General features: G+C 35.0%; 1 protein-coding gene across 1 annotated transcript in view; it reads left to right on the top strand.

The window, feature by feature from the left end:
• Positions 1–2,458: 2,458 nt before the first annotated feature.
• Mcm5 (Minichromosome maintenance 5) overlaps positions 2,459–23,002 on the top strand; it is a 62,650-nt gene continuing 42,106 nt past the window's right edge. The window contains exons 1-5 of the mRNA XM_081730622.1: positions 2,459–2,702; positions 11,525–11,651; positions 14,190–14,318; positions 19,168–19,340; positions 22,202–22,357. Of these exons, the coding sequence (XP_081586748.1) occupies positions 2,548–2,702; positions 11,525–11,651; positions 14,190–14,318; positions 19,168–19,340; positions 22,202–22,357 (740 nt within the window). The 5' untranslated portion in view covers positions 2,459–2,547. The remainder of the gene's footprint in view (positions 2,703–11,524; positions 11,652–14,189; positions 14,319–19,167; positions 19,341–22,201; positions 22,358–23,002) is intronic.

Here is a 23,002-nt window from a genome sequence, read left to right as displayed (position 1 = left end):
TTTCGAACTGAAAATTTAAAGTTCCGAACAAAAAATAATTCGAAATTTTCATACAAACTTTTTGAAAAGAATAAGCAGAGGTTTGAAAGTGATCACTTAATTAGATTACACCTTAGAAATAAACAGTTTACAACAAATGAACGTTTTCGACTAATCAAAGTGTGAAATTAATGAATGGATTTGAAGGTCGAACTAGAAGTTAGAGGTAGGGATTAACCAATTTTGGGCAAAGGTAACCTTGCATATTAATATATCCTATACTATAACTGTAGTTATCTCTTAAACCTAGTATACTCTTGGACACCTTAGATTTACTATTCACAATAGGGTGTATCATTCTTGCTCGATCGACCTCAGTTACTACTACCCGTTTTTTGGAAGTACCGGTATAACCCTACCTAATGTACTTTTACAAAAATCTTGGTTTAGGATTATTTCTACTATTTTATCACATACATAGGATTTACACAAGCTATTTAAATGCAGACCATGAGTTGTATGAAAATGACTATAAATTTTACTTATATCTACAAACTTCACTTAGTATAGTATTTGCAAAGGATGGAGAGTTCTTGATTCGCACTGTCAACCTCATTATTAACACATGACTAACTTGGTAAATCATAACGATGGGGAACAGAAAGAACCACCCCATTTGTATTCCGAAGTTCTATCAATCTGCGCTTAAGAGACAACCTCAATTCATTCGTTTCGTTTTTCGCCACATCATTTGTTCCCGCCATCAAGACCACGACATCATTTGCATCCATGTTTGAACACATTCTCTTGCAATTTGCAGTTACCGCCATAAAGTTTGCCCCCGGTTTTACAACACCGGTAGCATTGAATCCTCTTCTTGTCAATTCCGTAGCAATATTTCTGCCTTGGCTATCAGCGAACTGTTGTATTTTAGGTTTCTTTTGACTGTTATTACTTACTACACCTCTACACATTTCATAATTGTTTCTTCTAAGTCCGTCCTGCTCCCTGCTAACCTCCTTTTGTTTCGCAACTGTAACTATATTATCCACGTCTATTCCTTCTTGTAGTAACTTAAACCTATTTTGAGTCGGGAAAGGAGAAGTGTAATTATATTGCTGGGTTTTGCATGTGTTCTTTTTAGAGGCAGTCTCCCACCTTCCATGCCCATTATTTGCGTCCGTATATCCATTCTGTGTATAATTATCAATAGGCCTTGCACTACTATGTTCTTTAAGTTTGTCGTTTTCAACTTGTAATTTTTGCATGTCCTGTTGTAAAAGTGTTATAATCTCCAGCAGGGATTTCCTATCGCAATGTTTACAGTCATTTGTTTCATCTTCATCTTTATCGAACAATAAAATATTTCTTCAACTAATTATCATATATTCTGTGCAAGGAAAATGAATTAATTATAAATTATAATTTCTGAAAATAAATGAGTAGCCGGGACGCATTTTTGCCGATCCCAAACGTTTCAGCATTCTTGCCAATTTGATGTCGAGAACATAATCCAAACAACCCCTGCGGGGCTTTTAACCCGTTCCTACTACTACTACTACAACTACTACTACATTAGCTGTGGATCTATATAGTACAAGGGCAAACGTACTACTACTACTACTACATTTGCTGTGGATCTATATAGTACAAGGGCAAACTTATGTTAATGAAAGAAGTTTAATGAAAATTTTAAAACAACGATCGTTAAATCACTTTTTGAATATTATTTTTAATCTTATTTTAACGAAAGAAGTGTTATAAACATTTTCAAAAGTAGTAAAAAAACTGTCCGTAGGCAGGATTCGAACCCTCGCCAAAAACCTTTTTGTTACTAGCATGTTACGCTAGACCACTCGGCTATCAGAGCCGACAACAGTTTTCGTTTATTTTGTGCTATATGTAGATCATGTCTTGTGATATCGCATCTGTATCGACCAATCAGATCAGAGGATATGCTGAAACGTTTGGGATCCGCAAATATGCGGCCGGGACTGAGGGCCTCTTACCACCCTTCGCCACTGCCCATTGGCAACATTGATACCAAACTTACGTCATGCAATTGCCTTCTTCTAAAAAATAAGGTATCAACCATATCTATCGAGTAAATAGTGTTTGGGTTATAATTCATCGACTAAAAATCTACGAAAACGCCAAAAATGACCTTGTCTCAAAAGTGTTAATAACCACCTTTGCCGATATTTTCTTTCATTCAGTAATGGACACGTTCCATGCTGGTTTACGTCAATGTAACACAAAATTTTGATGTAGTTTGAATTAATCGAAGTAATAATAGTGTCGAAACTATTAACATTATTATCACATATTTTACGTTGGGTTGATGTACGCAGAATTTTACTAAAATAGGTACAGAATGTGGGCCCAGAATGATAAAACAAAAAATAAATTGCCTTTAAAACAGTGATAAATTTGTTCATGTTTCACCAGTATTGTTTGTCCGCGCTTTTCTTCCCGCCAAATCTTATACATCAATTTCCACCACAGCCGAACACAAAGTATCTGGTTAGACTTCGATATATTTCTGAAGAAACTTTTGTTACTAGCGTTATGGAAGGATTTGATGATCCTGGTGTGTTTTTCTCAGAGAACTTCATTCCTGATGAACAGCAGAGTGATATTTCTATTAATTTACACGCAGTTAAGAGAAAGTTCAAGGATTTCCTTAGAAAATTTCACGAAGGAAATTTCAATTACAAGTATCGGTAAGTCCAGAGTTTGCATAGTTGTATGTTAACGTAATTTTGTATTCATAACTTTCGTAGTAAACACGTTCGGTGTAATAATCGTGGGAATGTTTACAGAATATCCTAATAATTAAACCGGATACAGAATTAATTGGTGAAAAGATGGAAATTTTATGTGCAAAATGTATCTTATAGAAGTCACGGAAGAACTATGGGATGTTACTTCACAAGAGCAAGGGATTAACAATACTTAGTATATGTAGAAACCTAATCTCTGGTATCCCTATTGATGTTATAAAAGTTAATGTACCCAGACATCTTTAGATGCTCTTCTTGGTTTTAGTGGCCCACTAGTAGTTCAGTTGTTTTTTGGGTACCGCTTCTGGTTTACTTTTGGCGCACCACCAGAAAGAACTGTTGAAAGATTATAACTCTCACTGATTCCCTTATTGTCCCGTAAAAGGATTTCGCTGGGCAAATATCTCACTTGGCATAGATAAAGTTCAAGGGAGCCACCGGAAGTGATTGTTGAAAATTTACACTTCTTTTACGATTTGCATATTAATGTGGCTTCCAAATGTGTCGGATAAAATATAGTGCAGAAAACAAACCAACCTGTGTTAGGTAGCCGGTAAAAAGTACGCATGCTATCAGCACGATTCTAACCTAATCTGGACAGGGCGAAGTTCGTGGATCTGCGCTGGTGTGCACGAAGGGAGTAGGGTGCATCAGCGAGGGTAGTGAAAAAAATGGGCAAATCTTTAGTTTAGGCAAGGCAGTGACAGTAACCGATTTATCTGAACCGGTTCCTGCAGTTACAGTTACAGTTCCGAAAAAGGAATCAATTCATCAGAACAGTGACCAAATCACTCTCCGTTGTTTAGGAGGCATTGTCCATTGGTCACTGTTCTCATGAATTGATTCCTTTTTCAGAACTGTAACTGTAACTGAGGGAACCGGTTCAGATGAATCTGTTACTGTCACTGCCTTGGCTGGTGAAGAAAAGACAGAACCTAGCTACTAACCTACATGAGAGACCAATATTCCAGAACTTTCCCGAACATCATTACGAATTAAAAATACACAAAAAGGAATCTAAACTGCACTAACCGAAATGAGAAAGCATTGCATTTCTTCAAATTGAAAAATATAAATAAAAATAAAACTCACCTCTAATGATACAACATACCAGCATGACGTAAGAAAAGGAAGTAACGTTCACCAAGAGAAATATCTGCAGCAAATTTCCGTTTCCACAAATACAAAGCAAAATGCAAAATCAAATTCTCAGATCTATGAGTAAACACCAAATTCCGCTTCAAATGAGACCATAAATTTTCTATATTTTGAGTATGTGCACCAGTGGAAGGGTCAACAAAATTCAAAGAATGATTAACAGTTAAATGGTGCCATCTTTCTTTCTCCAATGCATTATAACCTTTCCAGCAATCAGTTAACACGATCGACTGTGGATGCACATGCGAAACAATAATATTGAACAAACTTTCTGCGGAGCGTGAATTATCAACACATTCACTGAAAAAAATGTCTCCAGTTTCCCTGCATATGCCACCAACAATCCAAATCTGTTTACGTCGCACACGTCCAATATTAAATTTACGCCTACCAAATAAGGATTCATCAATTTCAACGTGAAGATTGGGTCCTCCAATCAACACACTAGATTCTTTCACCAGAATTTCTAAACAAACTTCACGACAAAACGATAACCAATCGCACACACTAGTACTACTTAAAGTTCGAAAAAACGAACATTCATTAATCAAAAATTCATAATTGGTTACACCAGAAACAAAGAAATATGACAATAACAGTACTTGACCAATACTTAAATTAACTTTACCTAAAAAGGTACCCTTACGAATAGAAATAAACTTCATGTACTGCAAGCACTTTCTATTATAGCAAACCACATACACAATCAAACGACTACTCTCACGAAACCTTGGGTATAAAGTCACAAGCCGAGAACAATTTTGGCATCTCTTTTCAAAGTCAAGCAAACCACACAGAGCTGAAAAACGATAACAATTCACATCGGAATTAATGACATACTTATTCAAAAATGATGAATTCAGATGACGTGCATTAAATTCAGTAAAAGGCTCAGTAAGAGCAACTCGTAATTGATCAACAGTCGCCATACAACTTGCCATATTAAATACACAACTACAGCAGTCACCTAGCAACACATTTATAAACAAATAAACATCTAGCAACTGAAAGGAACCAGTGACACCTGAAGGAACCACTGACACCTGTGAATAATACTAACAGTGACAGAATATCACTGCCTTGCCCAAAGTAAAGAGTTACCAAAAAATGGATTCTGGCAATGCTACGTGTTTTAATAGCACTTGTCATGGTTTCATAGTAATGGCGGCTTGTGTATAGCTCGCTCACCCCAGTTCTTTGTCACCGGAACTGTAAGAGTCACTACTATTACTACTACTACTACTTATACTAAAGCTTCCTTACCACAAGATTCCGGTTCATTATGAACTAATATGAATCGTTAGAATCACTATGATTCGTTAAAAATCACTGGGGGGAGCGGGCTATACTCAATCCGTAATGACGGTCCACTTCTCATAGTTTCGTGGTGTACAAACAGGGTTAAATTCCAAAGTTGGGCGTCCGTTTCCAGCAAAATTTTTAAAATTTACAGGAAAGATGTGGATAATTTGATCGTTTGTGTGCTTGATAATATATGAGAGTCTCGAAAAATCTGTTTATTTGTTATATATAAGCGGTTATAAGCATGGGACTATACGGCGAGCGAAGGAACTACTTGGCGCAAGGTAACCGAACAGTTGCATTGTGGGAAAGAAACGAACATTTATGTTGTCAACATGGCGAATGTACAAGGGCAATGAACTAACAGTTTTAACATTTGTGGAGCAATACGTTGATAACGAGCAAAATCTTTTAAAAGTTTGTGAAGAGCATGTATTAATGAACCTAATAACAAATTGTAGAAAATGTGGAAAGGAGATAACAGCGAAAAAACGTCGCGAAAGCGGACGCCCAACTTCGGAATAAATGCCCACCTGTGGATGAACTTTTCAATATTCTGTTGTTTCTTCTCAGTTTCGTCATGCCACTATTATCATCCGTCTCATTATCACTGTCTCCCTTAACCTTGGTGCATAATCGTGAGAGACTGAACTAAACTTTAAAAAAATAACAAACGAACAAAAAAAAAAAAAAAAAAAAGTGCATGAGATTCGGCAAAATATTTGAGCCGCCTCAGTGTACGCCTATAAATGAAAGTGTGATAATATTAACTGCAAAAGATAACCTGTTTTTGCCATAAGTTTTCACTAAGTTCGCCAGAAATTTTTACTTGGGGGGTGGGTGTTCAAAATAAAAGGGAGAGGGTGCTCTTAGAATAGTGATATACATTTTTAAACAAACTCAAAGAAAACAATATATTTTCTGTTTCAACACAAGATTTATTTCAAACTATTGAACCGTTTCGTCGTGACGCAGGCAAACAACACATCGCTCTTAATGTGAAGAAAAATAGAAAGTGCCACCTTTAAACGGGAATTCTCAAAAACGCTGGAGTATGGGTCTAATTATTTCTAATGATGTTATGTACCAAGTTTGAAGGTTGATGATTTCGAAACATTTTTCGGTAAGAGTGCACTTTATGCCGAACGTTCATTGGTACCGATTCCTCGGAACAGTTCAGAGGTCAGTTCCCAAAAATAATCCCATAAATCGTAGCAATTGAAAAGTAAGTTCTGGACATGTTTTGCAGACCATCTAATAAGTGATCGTAATCTAACTTCGCACCAGCAAACTAAGATACGTATATCATAACAATGATGATAGATTACGATTGCTAACCAAATAATCTACCACACTCACCAAGAATTTACTCTTCAATTGCTATGTACACGGACAATATCCTTGAGAACTGACGCTAAAGTCTTCCAAGAAATCAATTCAGTTGAAACGGCGACTATCAGTTATGAGATTAAAATGGGGGGCTACCGCCCCAAACCCCCCCTCGCACAAGTACCATAAAAACATCCAAAACGACAAATAACACTAGTTAACAAATTTAAACTTTTTGTTTGTTACATGAGAAAAATCACCTGATCTTAAAGGAACTTTTTGCGCTGAATTCGGTTTCTCTCCATCACGTACAGTTTTCCCGTAACAGAGGGATTTTCGGGAAATTCCCTCAAAAATTTCCCTTTTTCAGATATTTTATTCCCCTAGCTCCTGTCCCCTTACATATAGTAACATAGAAATTATACCTAAGTATACCTTGATTTATATTTAATAAACCCTAAAAGTTTCGTAAAAATCGCTTTGTTCTTTCTAGAGAAATAAATATATTTGTATGTATACTGTGTGCACTGTTTATTGCACCTGATAGTAATGCTTTCAGATCTCCTGAGTTGGGGTAAAAACGATTTGCTTTATTACTACAAACACAGACATAAAAATGAATATTTACAATAGTCAACAACACACTTGTATTGCTCTCTGTAAATTAGAAACGTGTATAAAAATAGAATGTACTTCCAACGTATATTTTTTTTTAAACGTACAGTATATGTATATCTTAATACATATGTATACAATTCTCCAAGTTTTTTCGTTTTGTTCATGAAATGGTTATTAATATTTGTTATCAAATGTAATAGAATGCAAAAGAACTTCCACTTCCCGAGCCCCCTACCAACTGGGAAGAGATATGGCCAAAAGACTCCGATGATGATCAAGACCTTGATGAACCATCGACATCAACATGTACATCCAAGGATCCAACGTTCATCCCTGACTGTGTTCGCGAGCCACATTTCATCCGGCAATGTGAACTTAATGACCTAGTCCGTGATTTGCACCTGACAAAACAAGAGGCGGAACTTCTGGGATCAAGGCTCCAGCAGTGGAACTTATTGGATGCAGAAACGAACATATCAGTGTACAGGAAAAGGCATGTTCAATTTTCAAGCTATTTCTCAATGCAAGATAATGTGTGCGTATGTACGGATATAAATGGGTTGATGGCGGAGCTAGGAATTCCTTACGTTCCAGAAGAATGGAGGTTATTTATCGACGCGTCAAAGGTCAGCCTTAAAGCTGTCCTTTTACATAATGGAAATAAAAAACCTTCTATACCACTTGCGCACTCAGTGAAGATTAAGGAATCCTATGACACCATGTCAACTTTGCTAAATCTTATAAATTACAAGGACCATTGTTGGCAAATATGTTGTGATCTCAAGGTAGTTGGTATTTTATTAGGACTGCAGTGCGGTTACACGAAGTACCAATGTTTTTTATGTTTATGGGATAGCCGAGCTGATGACAAACATTATGAAGTGAAGGAATGAGAACCTAGAGTGAATTACGTACCTGGAGAATGCAACGTCAAATACGCTCCTTTGGTAGATCCTAATAAGATATTACTACCGCCACTTCATATCAAGTTAGGACTTATGAAAAACTTTGTCAAAGCCATGGACACATCTGGTGAAGGTTTCAAGTATTTGCGAGATAAGTTCCCTAACCTGAGTGATGCTAAGATTTTAGCGGGAGTGTTTATTGGTTCCCAAATTAGGAAATTAATGCTTGATGATAGCTTTGACAGCAAGTTAAACAGTGCTGAGCTAGCTGCCTGGACAGCATTTAAGTGTGTTGTGCGCAACTTTCTGGGCAATAACAAAGCTGAGAGTTACACAGAAATCGTACAAGACATGATACAGAAATACAAAGAGTTGGGTTGTAGGATGTCTTTAAAAATCCACTTTTTGCACTCCCACCTCAGCTTCTTTCCTGCTAACCTAGGTGCTCTCAGCGACGAACAGGGGGAAAGATTCCACCAAGATATAATGGCAATGGAGAAAAGGTACAAGGGACGATGGGATCCTTCAATGATGGGGGACTATTGTTGGGGTCTTGTTAGAGAATGCAACATTTCTTACAAAAGAAGGAAGTAGTGTACGTTTTTGTAACAATGGAAGTTTCATATATTGTGATAGTTTTGATTGTCTTTTCATGACCTTTTGGTACATTTGTATTATTGTTTATTGTAAATTGTCACACTTGTAAATTATATTGTATTATATTTTATATATGTGTTTGTGGTAATAAAGCAAAACGTTTTACCTCAACTTAAGAGATCTGAAAGCATTACTATAAGGTGCAATAAACAGTACACACAGTATACATACAAACATATTTATTTCTCTAGAAAGAATAAAGCGATTATTACGAAACTTGGAGGGTTTGTTAAATATGAATCAAAGTATACTTAGGTATAATTTCTATGTTAGTATATGCAAGGGGACAAGATCTTGGGGTGTAAAATAAACGAAAAGGGAAATTTTTGAGGGATTTTCCCGAAAATCCCTCTGTTACGGGAAAATCGTACGTGATGGAGAAAAACCGAGTGCATATTCGAATTCAGCGCAAAAAGTTCCTTTAAGAACAGGTATTTCCTTTTATGTAACAAAACCTTTGTTAACTAGTGTAATCAAACCACTACTATAAAGCTAACGTAAGAAGAAGAAAAAAACATTAATTATTAATCAATGCAGCATGACGAAGGAAAATAAATTATATCTCACCAAGACAATGGAACAACCAGCATCAAACTTTCTCTTTCTTAAATAAGCGAAATGAAGCATCAAATTATCACGACGATAAGTTAAATTCCTCTTTAAATTCAACCACGTATTCTCGATAGACTGCGTACCACCGACTATCCACTTCTGACTGCGGCACGTTCGACCGACATTAAATTTGCGTCTTGCGAACAAACTCTTGTCCACCTAAACTGTTACTACAGTTCTCAGTATTAATCGGTCCACACAATATCGTGAAACGATAGGAATTCACTTCATTATCACAAACATTTGAACAAAAAAATAAATTAATATCCGAACACCGAAACTCACTTGACCGATGCAACACATGTTCAACGTACACTCATGTCCAAAATGATTGTCGCATATCTATAACTGTCTTCTTGTAAGAGTATAATTTCATAATGATTTTCCAGGGTACTTTTAATATTGATACTATGTGTATAATTCAGAAATGTATATCTGTGGTAAATTTCATAGGAAAAGAATTATAAATACGAAAATTAGAATGAGTAAAACAAAATGTTGCTAAATGGACAAGAAAGTTTTATTTTTGTTTTATTGTTCTTTTGACATGAAATTTGCCACATACATGTCTTTGCCATTTATATGAAATTAACATCAAAAATACCGGGCGAATTCCTTATCAAATTATATTCCTACAACAACATATTTATAGACATGCGACAATAATTTTGGACATGAGTGTACATTTGAACATAGAACATGTTCCGTCGGGAATACGTAACAAGTAATCATCTACTTCAACACAACCAACCGGCCAACCACAGCACAGGAGACATCAGTGCCATCAACCGCTAAAACAGCAAAACAACATTCTCATCAGGAGAAAGAAAAACACCGATTCCGTACCTGTTTCGGTTACAGTGGTTCTGTTCCTCTAATGCCACTTTCAGTGACAAAATCACTTGTTCGGCATAAACTGCACTCTAGCCCATTCTTCAATGGTATTCTGCTCCGGTGAAGATGTCTTGATAAATACGTGTTTTAAGCAGTTCCAAAACTAAACATGTACTAAGAAACACGATTGAAGAAAGTAATTATAACAGGGTGTCTATTGGTCACGAAAGGCCCGACAAAGTCACGAAATCAAATAGCGGTCATGAAAGTCGGGAAAAAGTCACGAAATTTAGTTTTTGGGTCACGATTTTTTGTCTGTACAAATATAAGTACACACTAGAAAATTTGTTATACAAAACGCCAGAATTGACCACCAAAATTGTCTATGGTCGGCTTTAAACGCTACCAAATCGCAAGCAAAGCACGCTTCTATTGCATGTATGAGAATTCGGCCTAATTCACACCTAAATTTGCTCTTGAGAATGTTACGAAATTTCATGATTTGGTAAAGAAAAGGTCACGAAATTTCATTTTGGAATTTTACTAGACACACTGTATAACCACATTAAAGTTATAATTTCATTCCCAACTTTTTAAATACAGTATAACCTCGTTTATCCGTACTGACAGGGACCAGTGGCAATCCGGAAAATCTATAATCGGGTAATATGGGTAATAAGCAAAACAAATCCTTAAATAAGCAGACCTACCGTTTATTACTATAACTTTTCACACCATTTCTTAACAAAGAATTGATCCACTGTCTTTTGTTTCAAAAACGTGTGGTGTTTGAATAAAACACGGTCACGTAACGCTTTGTTATTAATAGTTCAGTTAGTGTGATGTCGGGCTAACGTTCCAAGTACGCCATGTTTGTTAGCTGGTGTGCAACATCTGCATGTGTCTACAGCTGTTCTCTGAAATTTCTATAAATCTGATCCAGATAAACGAGGTTGTACTGTATATTTTTAGAAGTTAGTTTATATATATATATATAAAATTTGTGTGTGTGTTTTATCCCTCCTCCCAAAATGAGATTTTTCGACGGGAAAATTCCAACAATCCTGGTAACAGTATATGATTCTACAAATTTTAGATAACAAATTAGACAATATTTGTTATATCCCACGACAAAGAAATTCAAATCACAGATTTAAAAAAAAATGGCTTCAACTTCCTGAAACATGAAGAAAATGGATACGAGTGGGATAAGCCCTTAGTTAAACTATGTGAAACTTATTCACTACATAATTTAAAAAAAAAAAAAAAAAATAGACATTGAGCTGCGAGTTTGGGAGTCACTTAATGAAGGTATAATCTATATATGTTGTTACTTCCCTATTTCAGAGATGCACTGAAAAGGCAGTATAACCTACAGCAGTACTGGTTGGAAGTGAATTTGCAAGATCTCTCGAGTTTTGATGAAGATCTTGCGGACAAGCTTATAAAACAACCAACTGAACATCTTCCCGTGGTAAGTCTTATTCTCTGTTGAGTTTTATTGAGTATGTCGTAGGTCATCTGTGATGTAGTGTATCTACTACAAATTTAACACACAATAGGAATAATGATACATAGTATATTTTACGCCCACAGATATGTGGAATTGGATAATTGAAATAGGAAAAAGAATTTATTGACTAATTGTTTGTGCTGAAAGTGTGTGAAGTGATTGTGAGCAGTATCACTGTTTCATAACACATTTGATACAAATATTGTGGAAGGGAGGAAAATATATTCCTCCCTTTCATAATATGTTCTGTAATAGCAATCCTGAAACAAAGGAATGAAAATAACATGTATCAATGTAACCAACATAAATTTAGAAACCTCCACACTCACTAACAAGAATAATGACCTGTATTAAGTACTTTTTTGAAACGTAATACCTCTCGAAATAACTCAAAAGTTGGATAATTGTGTAAATTCAAATGAATACATCAAGAAACAAATGAAATTGAGTATAAATTCCTTTGATGCTGCAGGTAAATAGCTCCAGGCAAATGGTTATCGATCTGAACCCAAATATTCATATGGTCAATATCGTGCAATGCTTGGTTTATGTTGAATTTTGAATCGGATCCCATTGAGTGCCCAAAATGCAACTTTGTGGTGTTTTAGTACAGATATGAGACTACAATCTGAATAATTTTGAACAAATTCAGATGGACATTTCTATGCCAAATTCAAATCTTAATTTGAATTTTTGAAGTGCTATTTTTTATTTTACAGGTTTTTTCAATATAGTACAACTTGTAGGGCAATCTTTTAAGCTTTCCAATGGTGTTTGTTTCACGTCTCTAGTGCACATATTAACCATTTTATGACAATTTTTGATAATTACTGTAACTGAAAGAATGCAGTTTTTTGGCATTTTTGAATACCTTGTATGGGGACACTTCCAGGAGGAGAGAGGTAATATTTGGGATTTTTTCATCTCCCACTGTAATAAAGCTGTGCACCAATTTTTACAAAAATCTAAGATCGTCAGGTCAGATTTTGCCTTTCATTGGTTGATTTCACATGTAATGTCCCTATATAAACTTTTTAGTAAATATAAGTTGACACGTTTTTAAGTGTTTACAGAAATTCCACTACTAAAGTGGTTAGTTTCTGTATCAATTTTTCATTTTATTTTCATAAAATAGTCAAAGCGATGAAACGTTTGAACCGCTTAAGATTAATTTTTGAAGAACACTTACTGTTAGGTCGATCTGAGTTTCTATCAGTTGACTTTGGTTGAAATGGCCATCCTAATTTAGAAAGGGGTTTAAATTTTAAAATATTCCCAAAGAATAACTTCCTTCGTCATGTAGAATGGTTTTCTAACATAGCATGTGGTTAGAGCTGAGTTTTTCATTTTGCTGTGATTAAATATGCGTTCTAAGGACGGGAAGGGAATTGGGATATATCTTTCAAATATTTTCAATAAACTTCCAATCCAACGTTTTTTATAAAATGATCTTCGTTCATTTGAACCAGATGAATCTCGTACTGAATTTAGATTTTCAATAGTGCAATAAAATTTCTGAGACTACACTTAAGTCAGAAAGTTTAATTTTGAACGCGTTTAACTGAACGCTCATTTGAACTTCGTTGATGCACGTTGGCGTACAAGATACAAACGTAGGTATATTCGACTATTACCATATCAGTTTCCTCAACTTTACGTTAGCGTCACACAGTTCATCTCTCGTAGAATATATGGAAGTAGAATTTGAGTAAATACATTGCGGTATAAGTAAATCCTTCGTGAAAGCACTGAGGTGAATAAATCAAGAATGAATGAATATATATATATATATATATATATATATATATATATATATATATATATATATATATATATATATATATATATATATATATATATATATATATAAAGAAGTAAATAAATAAATAAACTGAAAAGATATTCCCACAACGAGTGATATTTCAGAAAGTCCAAAAAAATTTGTTGCAGAATTGCTCTATTCAGCAATACCTGCTTAACAAACTGAAGGAACTTGTAATATGTTCATCACTTGGACAAAATTTATAATTACAAAAGAGTAGAAACTTATTAATGATCAGTTAAAGGATTCTGATGCAAATAGCAGAGATACATTCAGTATGATTCAGATTAGTGACAAGATCTAGACGTTCATAATTAATAAAATAACCATTTTTAAATAATTTTAAATGTCTTTCTGCAGCTTGGACCAGTAGTTAGTGATCTGTATATTGACTGTGGTCAGGTCATTCATTTTTCTATTATATGTACTGATAATTTCTAAGGGTAACCAAGTTGCATGCCAGTCTTCAGTATTGCAAATCACTAAAGTAAGAAGATAATCGAATTCATGTTCCCGATTCGGAAACAAGAACATCAGGATAGAACCACATTACTCGGATAATAGCAATACTTATGTCCGTATGTTCGTTTTTGTTCCAACAGACCACTTTAAGGTCATATTTTAACATTTGATGTTATCGTAGTGAAACTCAAGTATAGGGAATGTTTTTCTTTTAGTTCGAAGATGCGGCCAAAGAAGTTGCCGATGAAGTTACCGCCCCTCGTCCGGAAGGCGAGGAAAACGTTGAAGATATTCAAATTTTGCTGCAATCAGATGCCAATTCATCATGTTTAAGAGAACTGAAGGTAAGTGTTTACATAATGTCTTCCAGTGTTAATTTACGTAGATTACCTTTCTTTTATATTTAATCCTTCACTAATAAATTCTCATTACTTATTCTAGTCTTCATTAAAACTCACGATAAGAATGGGTTAGGAAACTTGAGGTACAATACTCTAAGAATTTCGGCGTAACCAAGAAATTTGTAAGGTAATGTAATTGAGAAGGGCATCCCTCTCCTATCCAGATTCCCTGTTTTGGTGTTTAAATTTTGGGCTTTTCGTCCTAATGATAAACGCTTCGAAAGCCGTCTTTTCAGTGCGGTTTTAGTGTGTCGTAAAAACCTTGTATGTTCAGTTCTTTGGAGATGCTCGCATAACCCAGAGATAGCCTCTTTATTCTCTTGGGACTCCCTCAAGTGTTATTTTAATCTGATGTTTATATTCGTTGTCATATCTATATAAGTATCTAAGCAGGGACAAGATATCTCATATTTTTCGCTTAAAGAGCCTTTCTCCACGAAATAGCTTTTATATTGACTAAGAGTTCGTGATTTCAAGATGATTTTTGAATGATGTTCTAAGGCTATTTTTTGGAGTCTGTACGATAAAGTGGAGAGTAACGGAAAGGAAATCAATTTGTTCTTTTATCATTTGCTATTCTCTTTTCCCGCCTATTGACAATATTTGCCCTGTTTTTGATAACGTACCAAACTATATGCTCTAATAAACATGTTTATCCAGATATTCACCATTTATGGTTGTTCAGATATTTTTTATGACGTAGCAGGTGGTAGCAGTAGTTTGCTATAGATTTTAGACCGGAATCAATTGTCACTTCGAGGCCGCGGTGGCTCAGTGGTAGAGCGTTCACCTCTGGTGCTTGGGGTCCCGGGTTCGATCCCAGTCCCCGCCAAGTGAACTTTGTGGTGGACAAACAGTGTGCGTGGGTTTTATCGGGGTTCTCCCGTTTCCTCCCACCTTCATTCCACCATTTCATTTATTACTCATCATCACCGTCTCCTTTAGCCTAACCGGCATAACCGTGGGTTGTAAAACTCAGATTTCATTTCATTTTCGTTTTTCAATTGTCACTTCTATAAAAAATTAAATCAAGGGAATTAGTGGCGATATTTTGCTTTTTCTTACGTAAATTTTGATTTTGGAATTTGTAAGTTCTGATTGACTAACTAGCTATTATAATTGCTCTTCTGTTTTATAAATGATTACTGTGTTATCGGCAAAATTAATGTACTTTAGTTACGGCTTCTCCAAAATATAAGATTCAAAGTTATTCGTAACTGTTAGCTAGAAGCGGAGTGAGTTCTCTGTGGTTCTCTTTTTTTCTGCCTAGCGCATTTTCCGTCAGTCTTAAAGTAGTTACTCAATAGACAAACTTGAATCTTGTTCATAAATTTCGAAGTCATTGAATTTATTGTTTAAACCAATGTTTGCTATACCCAATAGCCAGAGCGACGGGCTACTAAAAGGAATATTAATACCAGTTTACAAGAACATTTGACGGAGTCCTGAGAGGACCAAGGCCTTGAGCGAGTCCTCTGAGTTATCCGAGCATCTTCAGGAAACTAAACATACAGTACCGGTTTTCGGGGCTTTACAAATGGCTAAAACACTCACTGAAAGGAATGTTTTGAAGCATTTTTCGTTAGGACGAAAATTCCAAAATTCAGCTCCTAAAAGATGAATCTGGATAGGAAATGGAAAATAACATCTCGTATTACAATAACAGATGTTAAATAGCTGAATTTTGGTTTCACATTAATTTATTGTTAGAAATAGTTTTAAAAAAACGATGGTTTATTAAATTACAAATTTCTGCGTTACACCTGATTTTCTGTATACAAGTAGCAAGGAGTTAATAATCATAGATATGCATGGATATAAAATATGGCAACATTGTACTAGTTTGGATTCCATAGTGCATGAGATAAAAGCCCGAAGAATTTGTGAAGAAATGGACACAAATACTTCCATTTGCTTGCAAAAGGAAGAAAAATAATGTTTTGTAATATTACACTTGTACTAGTGTATTTTGCTAAGTATATTTACTAAGCTTAATTCATAAAAAACTGAATGTATACACAAGGTAGTACTCAAAAATAAAATAAGCTATATAAAGAAGTTACCTGATTAAAAATTATATATGCTTGTTAAGTAAATTGACGATATCAACTGAAGACAAAGCTTCAAACATTAAGACCTTATAGCTGAATATTATCCTCTATGATGGGATGGGAACTCGATACACTTTCTGAAATATTGGATATTACTTCGTTAAGAATACAGAATAGTAAGTACTAATTTATTAGTTCAGAATAATTGAAACTGAAGGATATTAATTTGGGAAATATATTCATAACCCGGTTGAAGCATGCACCGTTCTTATCCATGGAATATTGTAGTACCTCAAGTTTCCTAATTCATCCTTACTGTGAGTTCTAACGAAGATTGTAATTTATTTAATTTATTAGTGAAGAATTCAATCTGAAGCAAAGAAGAGGTCATAGTTGGAGGCACAAGTTTTTCACAATGCGCGATAAAACGAAATGCGTCAGAGTTCAGTTATTTCCAGTTTCTTGACGTTTTATGATATTCTATATGTATTTTCATTGGTTTCCGTTGCGCGATAAAACGCGAAATTGGCAGTTTTGGTCGAAATTTCTAACAATACGCGAAATTTTAAAAATAAGTTTTCATTGATTTAAAAACTGCGCCATTTTTCCGCTGACGGAACGGTAGAACGTGGCATGAACGATGATTCGGCCACGACTATAAAGAACATGTTCCGCGTTAGCTATCACCATCGCAGCTGGATGGTTAGGAGCCGTTTTAATTAGCTAGCTAATGACATGGATTGGTGATAAGTGACAAAACATCGAACAATGAAGGAAGAAAATGTGGAAGCATGTAACATGCGTATGTTTAATGCTTAAATGTAACATTTGTCTATGTTTTCAGAAGACAGCAAAAGTTTCCTACTGATAGTAAGTCTAGTTACTGATATTCCTTCAGTTTGCTATATAAAAAAAAAATCTATAAATGAAGTTTACAATATCAAGTGAAATATTAAGTATATTTTGTTTTCAGGTAATTAATAGTTTATTTCTGTAGTGATATATATGAATAAAAGGAGAAATTTTAAAAATGTCAGGGAATATCTTTTCCACAAGAGCTACAAAATACGAAACTACATTTGGAAAATGCGACAAAACGCGAAATTTTCAAATTCTTAGTGCGAAAAACTCGGTGTCGTTAGTCATTGTTTCTGTTACGTTTATCATTCAAATTTCACACACACAAGGTTAGGTTACGTTTATCTTCACAACTAAGAGCACTAAATTTATAAATGAAATATTAATAAAATTAATTGTTAATTCTTTAAATTTCGTGATCTATCGTAGAAATGCAAGAAGGGTTGTACTAATTTTTATTGGTAACTAACAAATGCCCGTACGTGTTACTGTAGGCAATATTTTGTGTTTTTCTTTAACGTAGAATTTGTCTAATTATTTTAAATGAGCAGTTCAAATATCGAATAATGTCCCTAACCTCAAGAGGTTCCGAGACACGGGCATCTTATTTTAATAATTGCAATTTCCACCCCTTTTCTTTTCTTCTAGGTCAAATATCAAAAAACACTGAAATTCACTTAATTATTTTATTTAAAAATCCAAATACCAAATTTCGTGTCTCTAACGTTAATGCATTCTCAGATATCCTGGATGCGTTCTCAGGTATCTTACAATAATTGTAAACCGCACTCCTTTTTCCTCTCTACTGCTTTCCTCCTCTGGACAAAATATCAAAGAACTCGAAAAACATGTAATTATATTAAATGAGAAATCTATATACTAAATTTCATGTCTCTAATCCTCAGAGATCCTGAGAGATTGACATTCTAATATGATAATTGCCATCCCTATTTCCCTTCCTTGCTCATCGAATTTTCAAAAATTCTTCCTTAGTATTTTGGCTGAGCGTTGATCATTCAGTCATGATTTCTTATTTCATTCGCTCTATTTGTGATTATTCTGAAGTAACTGAAATTCCTGTTCTTCTGACGGGGAAAATAGGATTATGGAAAATACTTGAATATTTCGTTTCCCTTCCCCCTCCCTTTGGATATGTATTTGAATGGAAATAAAATTATCATAACCCAGATTGACCCAAGTGCGATTTAAAACTGCATAACTGTTATTCTTCACGAAAAATTTACCTTTTTCCCTTACGAAACTCATTTTAATCAAAGTATAATGTTGATAAAGATGATAGTAATATCAACCCAACTTCTAATCTGTTAACTATGTTCAGATTTTAATTTTAAACAACCCCGCCAAGTGAACTTTGTGGTGGACAAACACCGTGCTCGTGGGTTTTCTCGGGGTTCTCCCGTTTCCTCCCACTTTCTTCATTCCACCATTTCACTCATCTCTCATAATCACCGTCTCCTTTAGCCTAACCGGCAAAACCGTGGGACGTAAAACTCAAAGATTTCATTTCATTTTAAACAATTTATCTTTCCCTTAGTGTCAACATTTTATTTATACAAAGTGGGAAGTTATAATATAGAAATTGGTACCTTTCGCTCTCCTATAAAATTCCTTTTAAAAGTGGAATTTTATAAAAAGCTAAGTAGTGGGCAATGTTCGAAAATTCATTTCAAAGGTTCAGTCGTTTTCCCGTGATGTGATCACGAACAAGTTCACTTCCATTTCTTTTCATATACACTAGATTGCATTATTCGAAATGATTATCTTCCTCTAAAGAAAATGTAGTAAAGCAGTTATTATTTGTTTACCAGTTTCTTGGTATGAAATAACATTTTTTTATTTTAATTTTTAATCTTATTTTTCAGTCAGAGCAAGTTTCAAGGCTGGTGAAGATCCCGGGAATCGTAGTGACAACCTCTGGTATAAAATCGAAAGCTACAAAAATTGCTGTGCAGTGCCGATCATGCAGGAATGTCATTCCAAATCTTCCTATTAAACCTGGTTTAGATGGCTATGTTATGCCCAGAAGGTGCAACACGTAAGTATAAATCCTTATCGTATTTGTAAACTTAGCAGTGTTTTTTTCAACACTGTTTTAGTTAGAAATTGTCTGGTAATAAAAAATTTATAAAAAGAAACGAAGAATCTATTCAAGACGATTACATGCGCGGATATTAAATATACTCGTCCCTACGGATGACTGACAATATTCATAAATATTTCTGGTTTTCAATAATTCGACTTTGAAAAGTAACTTTCACCAACGGTGAAGAAGGCAACTAAAAGGATCTCTTAAAATTCACCTTCAATGTAAGAGTTAATTTAAACCAGATTTGGTACTCATAGAATGCCCAAAGAAACTATATTATTAGTGCACGAATAATATTAGTAATAGCAAATATAAACTTAAGTAGCATCAATGCTTTCATTAATTTTTGTAAGTGAAGACTAACAGGTTTCCTTATAAATGGTGAACTTTCATATTCAGTGGTGAACTTTCATTTCATATTCGATATAAGAGATTTGTCACTCATACAATTTCTTCTTGTATTTCGTGTAATGATCAAGGACTCTTCTAGGAAGGAAGAATCTAGTAGTTTGATAACTTCAAGAAGCTCTAATAATCAACAACATATTGCGCGAAATAAATGAATCATTTCTCCCTTGGAACATTCTATGTTAGTACCAAATTAATTTATAATGTTCCGTTTGTTCGACTTCGTAATTCGAAATTTGCTAATAATAACATTCATGACTAACTTTATTTTCCCCTCTCCCCCGTAAGAATGAAAGATTCGATTTTAAGACAACTTAAACATTGCAGGAAGCTACTCTGCCAGTATTGTAATGTTTGTGTAAAAAACTTGTATTGGCAGTTAAATAAAACATCACCCCAGCATTCTAAATAATATTTGGTCTAGGAATTAATTCGTGCGGGTGAACAAGAGATGGCGCAACGAACGGAGCGTCCCACAGTTCCGTGTATCCACACATGTGTTGCAAACCCCTGTCATCGCGTATCGTTCGTAGTATAGGGCAGTGGATTAAAGCGTCAACAACACCAGTTTGTAGTTAAGTGAACATGGCGCAATTTGTGCCTGATAGTGTTTTTGCGGGGTGTCCTGCTGCATTACTTTAACATGCAGAAAAGTGCGACTGAAAGTCATCGTATTTTGGTGGAAGTGTATGGTGACCATGCTCTAGCTGAGCGAACGTGTCAGAAGTGGTTTGCACGGTTTAGAAGTGGTGATTTCGGCTTGGCAGACCAAGAGCGAGCTGGACAGCCAAAAAAATTTCAAGACGGAGAATTAACAGCATTGCTCGAGCAGGATTCGTGTCAAACGCAGGAACAACTTGCAGCAGCATTAGGCGTTGATCAAACAACAGTCTCCAAACGCTTGAAAGCCATGGGAATGATTCAAAAGATGTCACATTGGGTTCCACATGAATTGAAAGACAGAGACGTTGAAAGACGAAAAACCATTTGCGAATTGCTGCTTCAACGACAGAGCAGAAAGGAGTTTCTGCATCGAATTATTACGGGTGATGAGAAGTTGATCCATTACGAGAACCCTAATCGAAAAAAGGCCTGGGTGAAACCAGGTGAACCAGGTCCATCACAACCAAAACGAGATATTCACTGTGCAAAGGTTATGCTGTGCATATGGTGGGATATGAAAGGTGTGGTGTACTATGAGCTGCTGCAACCGGGTGAAACTATGAATGGAGAACGTTATCGACGACAATTAATGCGTTTGAAGCAAGCTCTGGCCAGAACACGACCAGAATGGGAGAACATACATGATAAACTTATTGTTCAACATGATAACGCTCGCCCACATGTCGCAAAACCGGTCAAAACCTATTTAGAAAATGTCGGATGGGAAGTTTTACCCCACCCGCCGTATTCACCAGACGTTGCTCCTTCGGACTACTACTTGTTCGATTGCATGAACAACGATTTGATTGGACAGCGGTTTACTTCTTCAGAAGATATCGAAACATGGGTCTCTGACTGGATCGCTTCCAAGGATGAGGACTTCTTTCGCCACGGAATCCGTACATTGCCTGACAGATGGGCGAAAGTGGTGGCTAGCGATGGACAATATTTTTCTTAAGGTATGTATGTATTTTGTGTTTGTACTACAGCTTCAATGTGTGCGTACCAACCGCACGAATTAATTCCTAGACCAAATAATTAATGAATTATTCAGATCACATTTCTTCAGTGAAGCAAGCATGCCGTCACTAAACCGTGTAACTTCAAATTTTTTTGTTTCCTACGATCCGGAAATATTTAAGAACGTTTTCTGTTAGTTACATACATCTTGTCATGAACTACTTGATTATGAAAATTATTCAAGTATTTTGGTACAATCCATCAGATCAGATTATACCTACACAATTCTTTCTAGAGTTTGATTTATCTCCCCTGGAACTCTTATTATGGATTGGGTATTTAACCTGTTGCTCATAGTAAGAGTTAACTTCTGGAAGCACCCCTATCAATAAAACTATTGTATATACTTAGTATCAGTTGTGCATAACTATAGGTGTCGATTCAGATGTCCCAAGCATAGTTAAATTTCTGGTATCTACGATACCTGAAATTTATGATTGAAAGATTTATAATAACTATTTGATACAACGAAATTAGATCGAACGGATTATATAGAGAGAGGGAAGTATGATGCTTAAATGATATTTTAGTGTCACAACAAAGAAGTTACAAAATGTATTCATAATTTTTAATGTAAGTATTAAAATCAGTTTAGAAATGGCTTAGATTATTTCTGATTAATTCAAGTATTTGTTTAGTTGGTAAATGTGTAAATTTGGTTTAGTAAGATCAGATTCATAATTAAAATACTTACCATTTAAATTTTTCTTCTTTTCCAGGGAACAAGCTGGCAGACAGAAGTGTCCATTAGATCCTTATTTTATTGTGCCCGATAAGTGCAATTGTGTAGATTTCCAGATCTTGAAGATTCAAGAACTGTCGGATTCCATTCCACAAGGAGAAATGCCCAGGCATCTTCAGCTTTATTGCGATAGGTAAATATCTTACTTCAGGCTTCTTTGACAATGGCGTGAAGTGCTAATCACTACTTATATTACAATTAATTGAACTCAGAGGGTTGTTTGTAGCTAAACACAGCTTGACAAACTTATACGAACTACGTTAATATAGAATAATACTAAATCTTTGTATCGATCGTAGGTAGCAGTGTTTTTTTAATGTCCCACAGATAATACGAGCGAAAGTTTCTGGTACTACAACATGTAGTACCAGAATTTCTCTAATTAAGAAGAGAACACGTATCTTACAGCATTAATAAGTGCATTTTGTATACACAATAATTTTATTCGCTATTATATTAATGTGAATGTTTATTTAGTTGTTTAATTTTAATTTTGTTCGTATTTGTTAATTGTATTTTAGATTTCAGTCTAATTTCGTAGAAGCTAAATAAAAACTAATTGGTTTAGACTTTCCGAGGTTTAAAAATATGTTGAATGGAAGAAAATAAAAGTTTTAGAATGTTCGTATAAGTTTATTAATTCGCAGAAGATTGAAGCCTAGAATTTTGAAACTTAATAAAATTGTCTAACATTGGCTTGACAGAAAGTGCCAGTTTGATTTCAGATTGCAACATTAAGTAACTAATTCGACTATTTAAATTGATATTTTTCCTTCTA

This window comes from Thermobia domestica, chromosome 11 (assembly GCF_964235325.1).
Source record: "Thermobia domestica chromosome 11, izTheDome1.hap1.1, whole genome shotgun sequence".
NCBI lineage: Eukaryota > Metazoa > Arthropoda > Insecta > Zygentoma > Lepismatidae > Thermobia > Thermobia domestica.
This window is presented reverse-complemented; position numbering and strand designations above follow the sequence as displayed.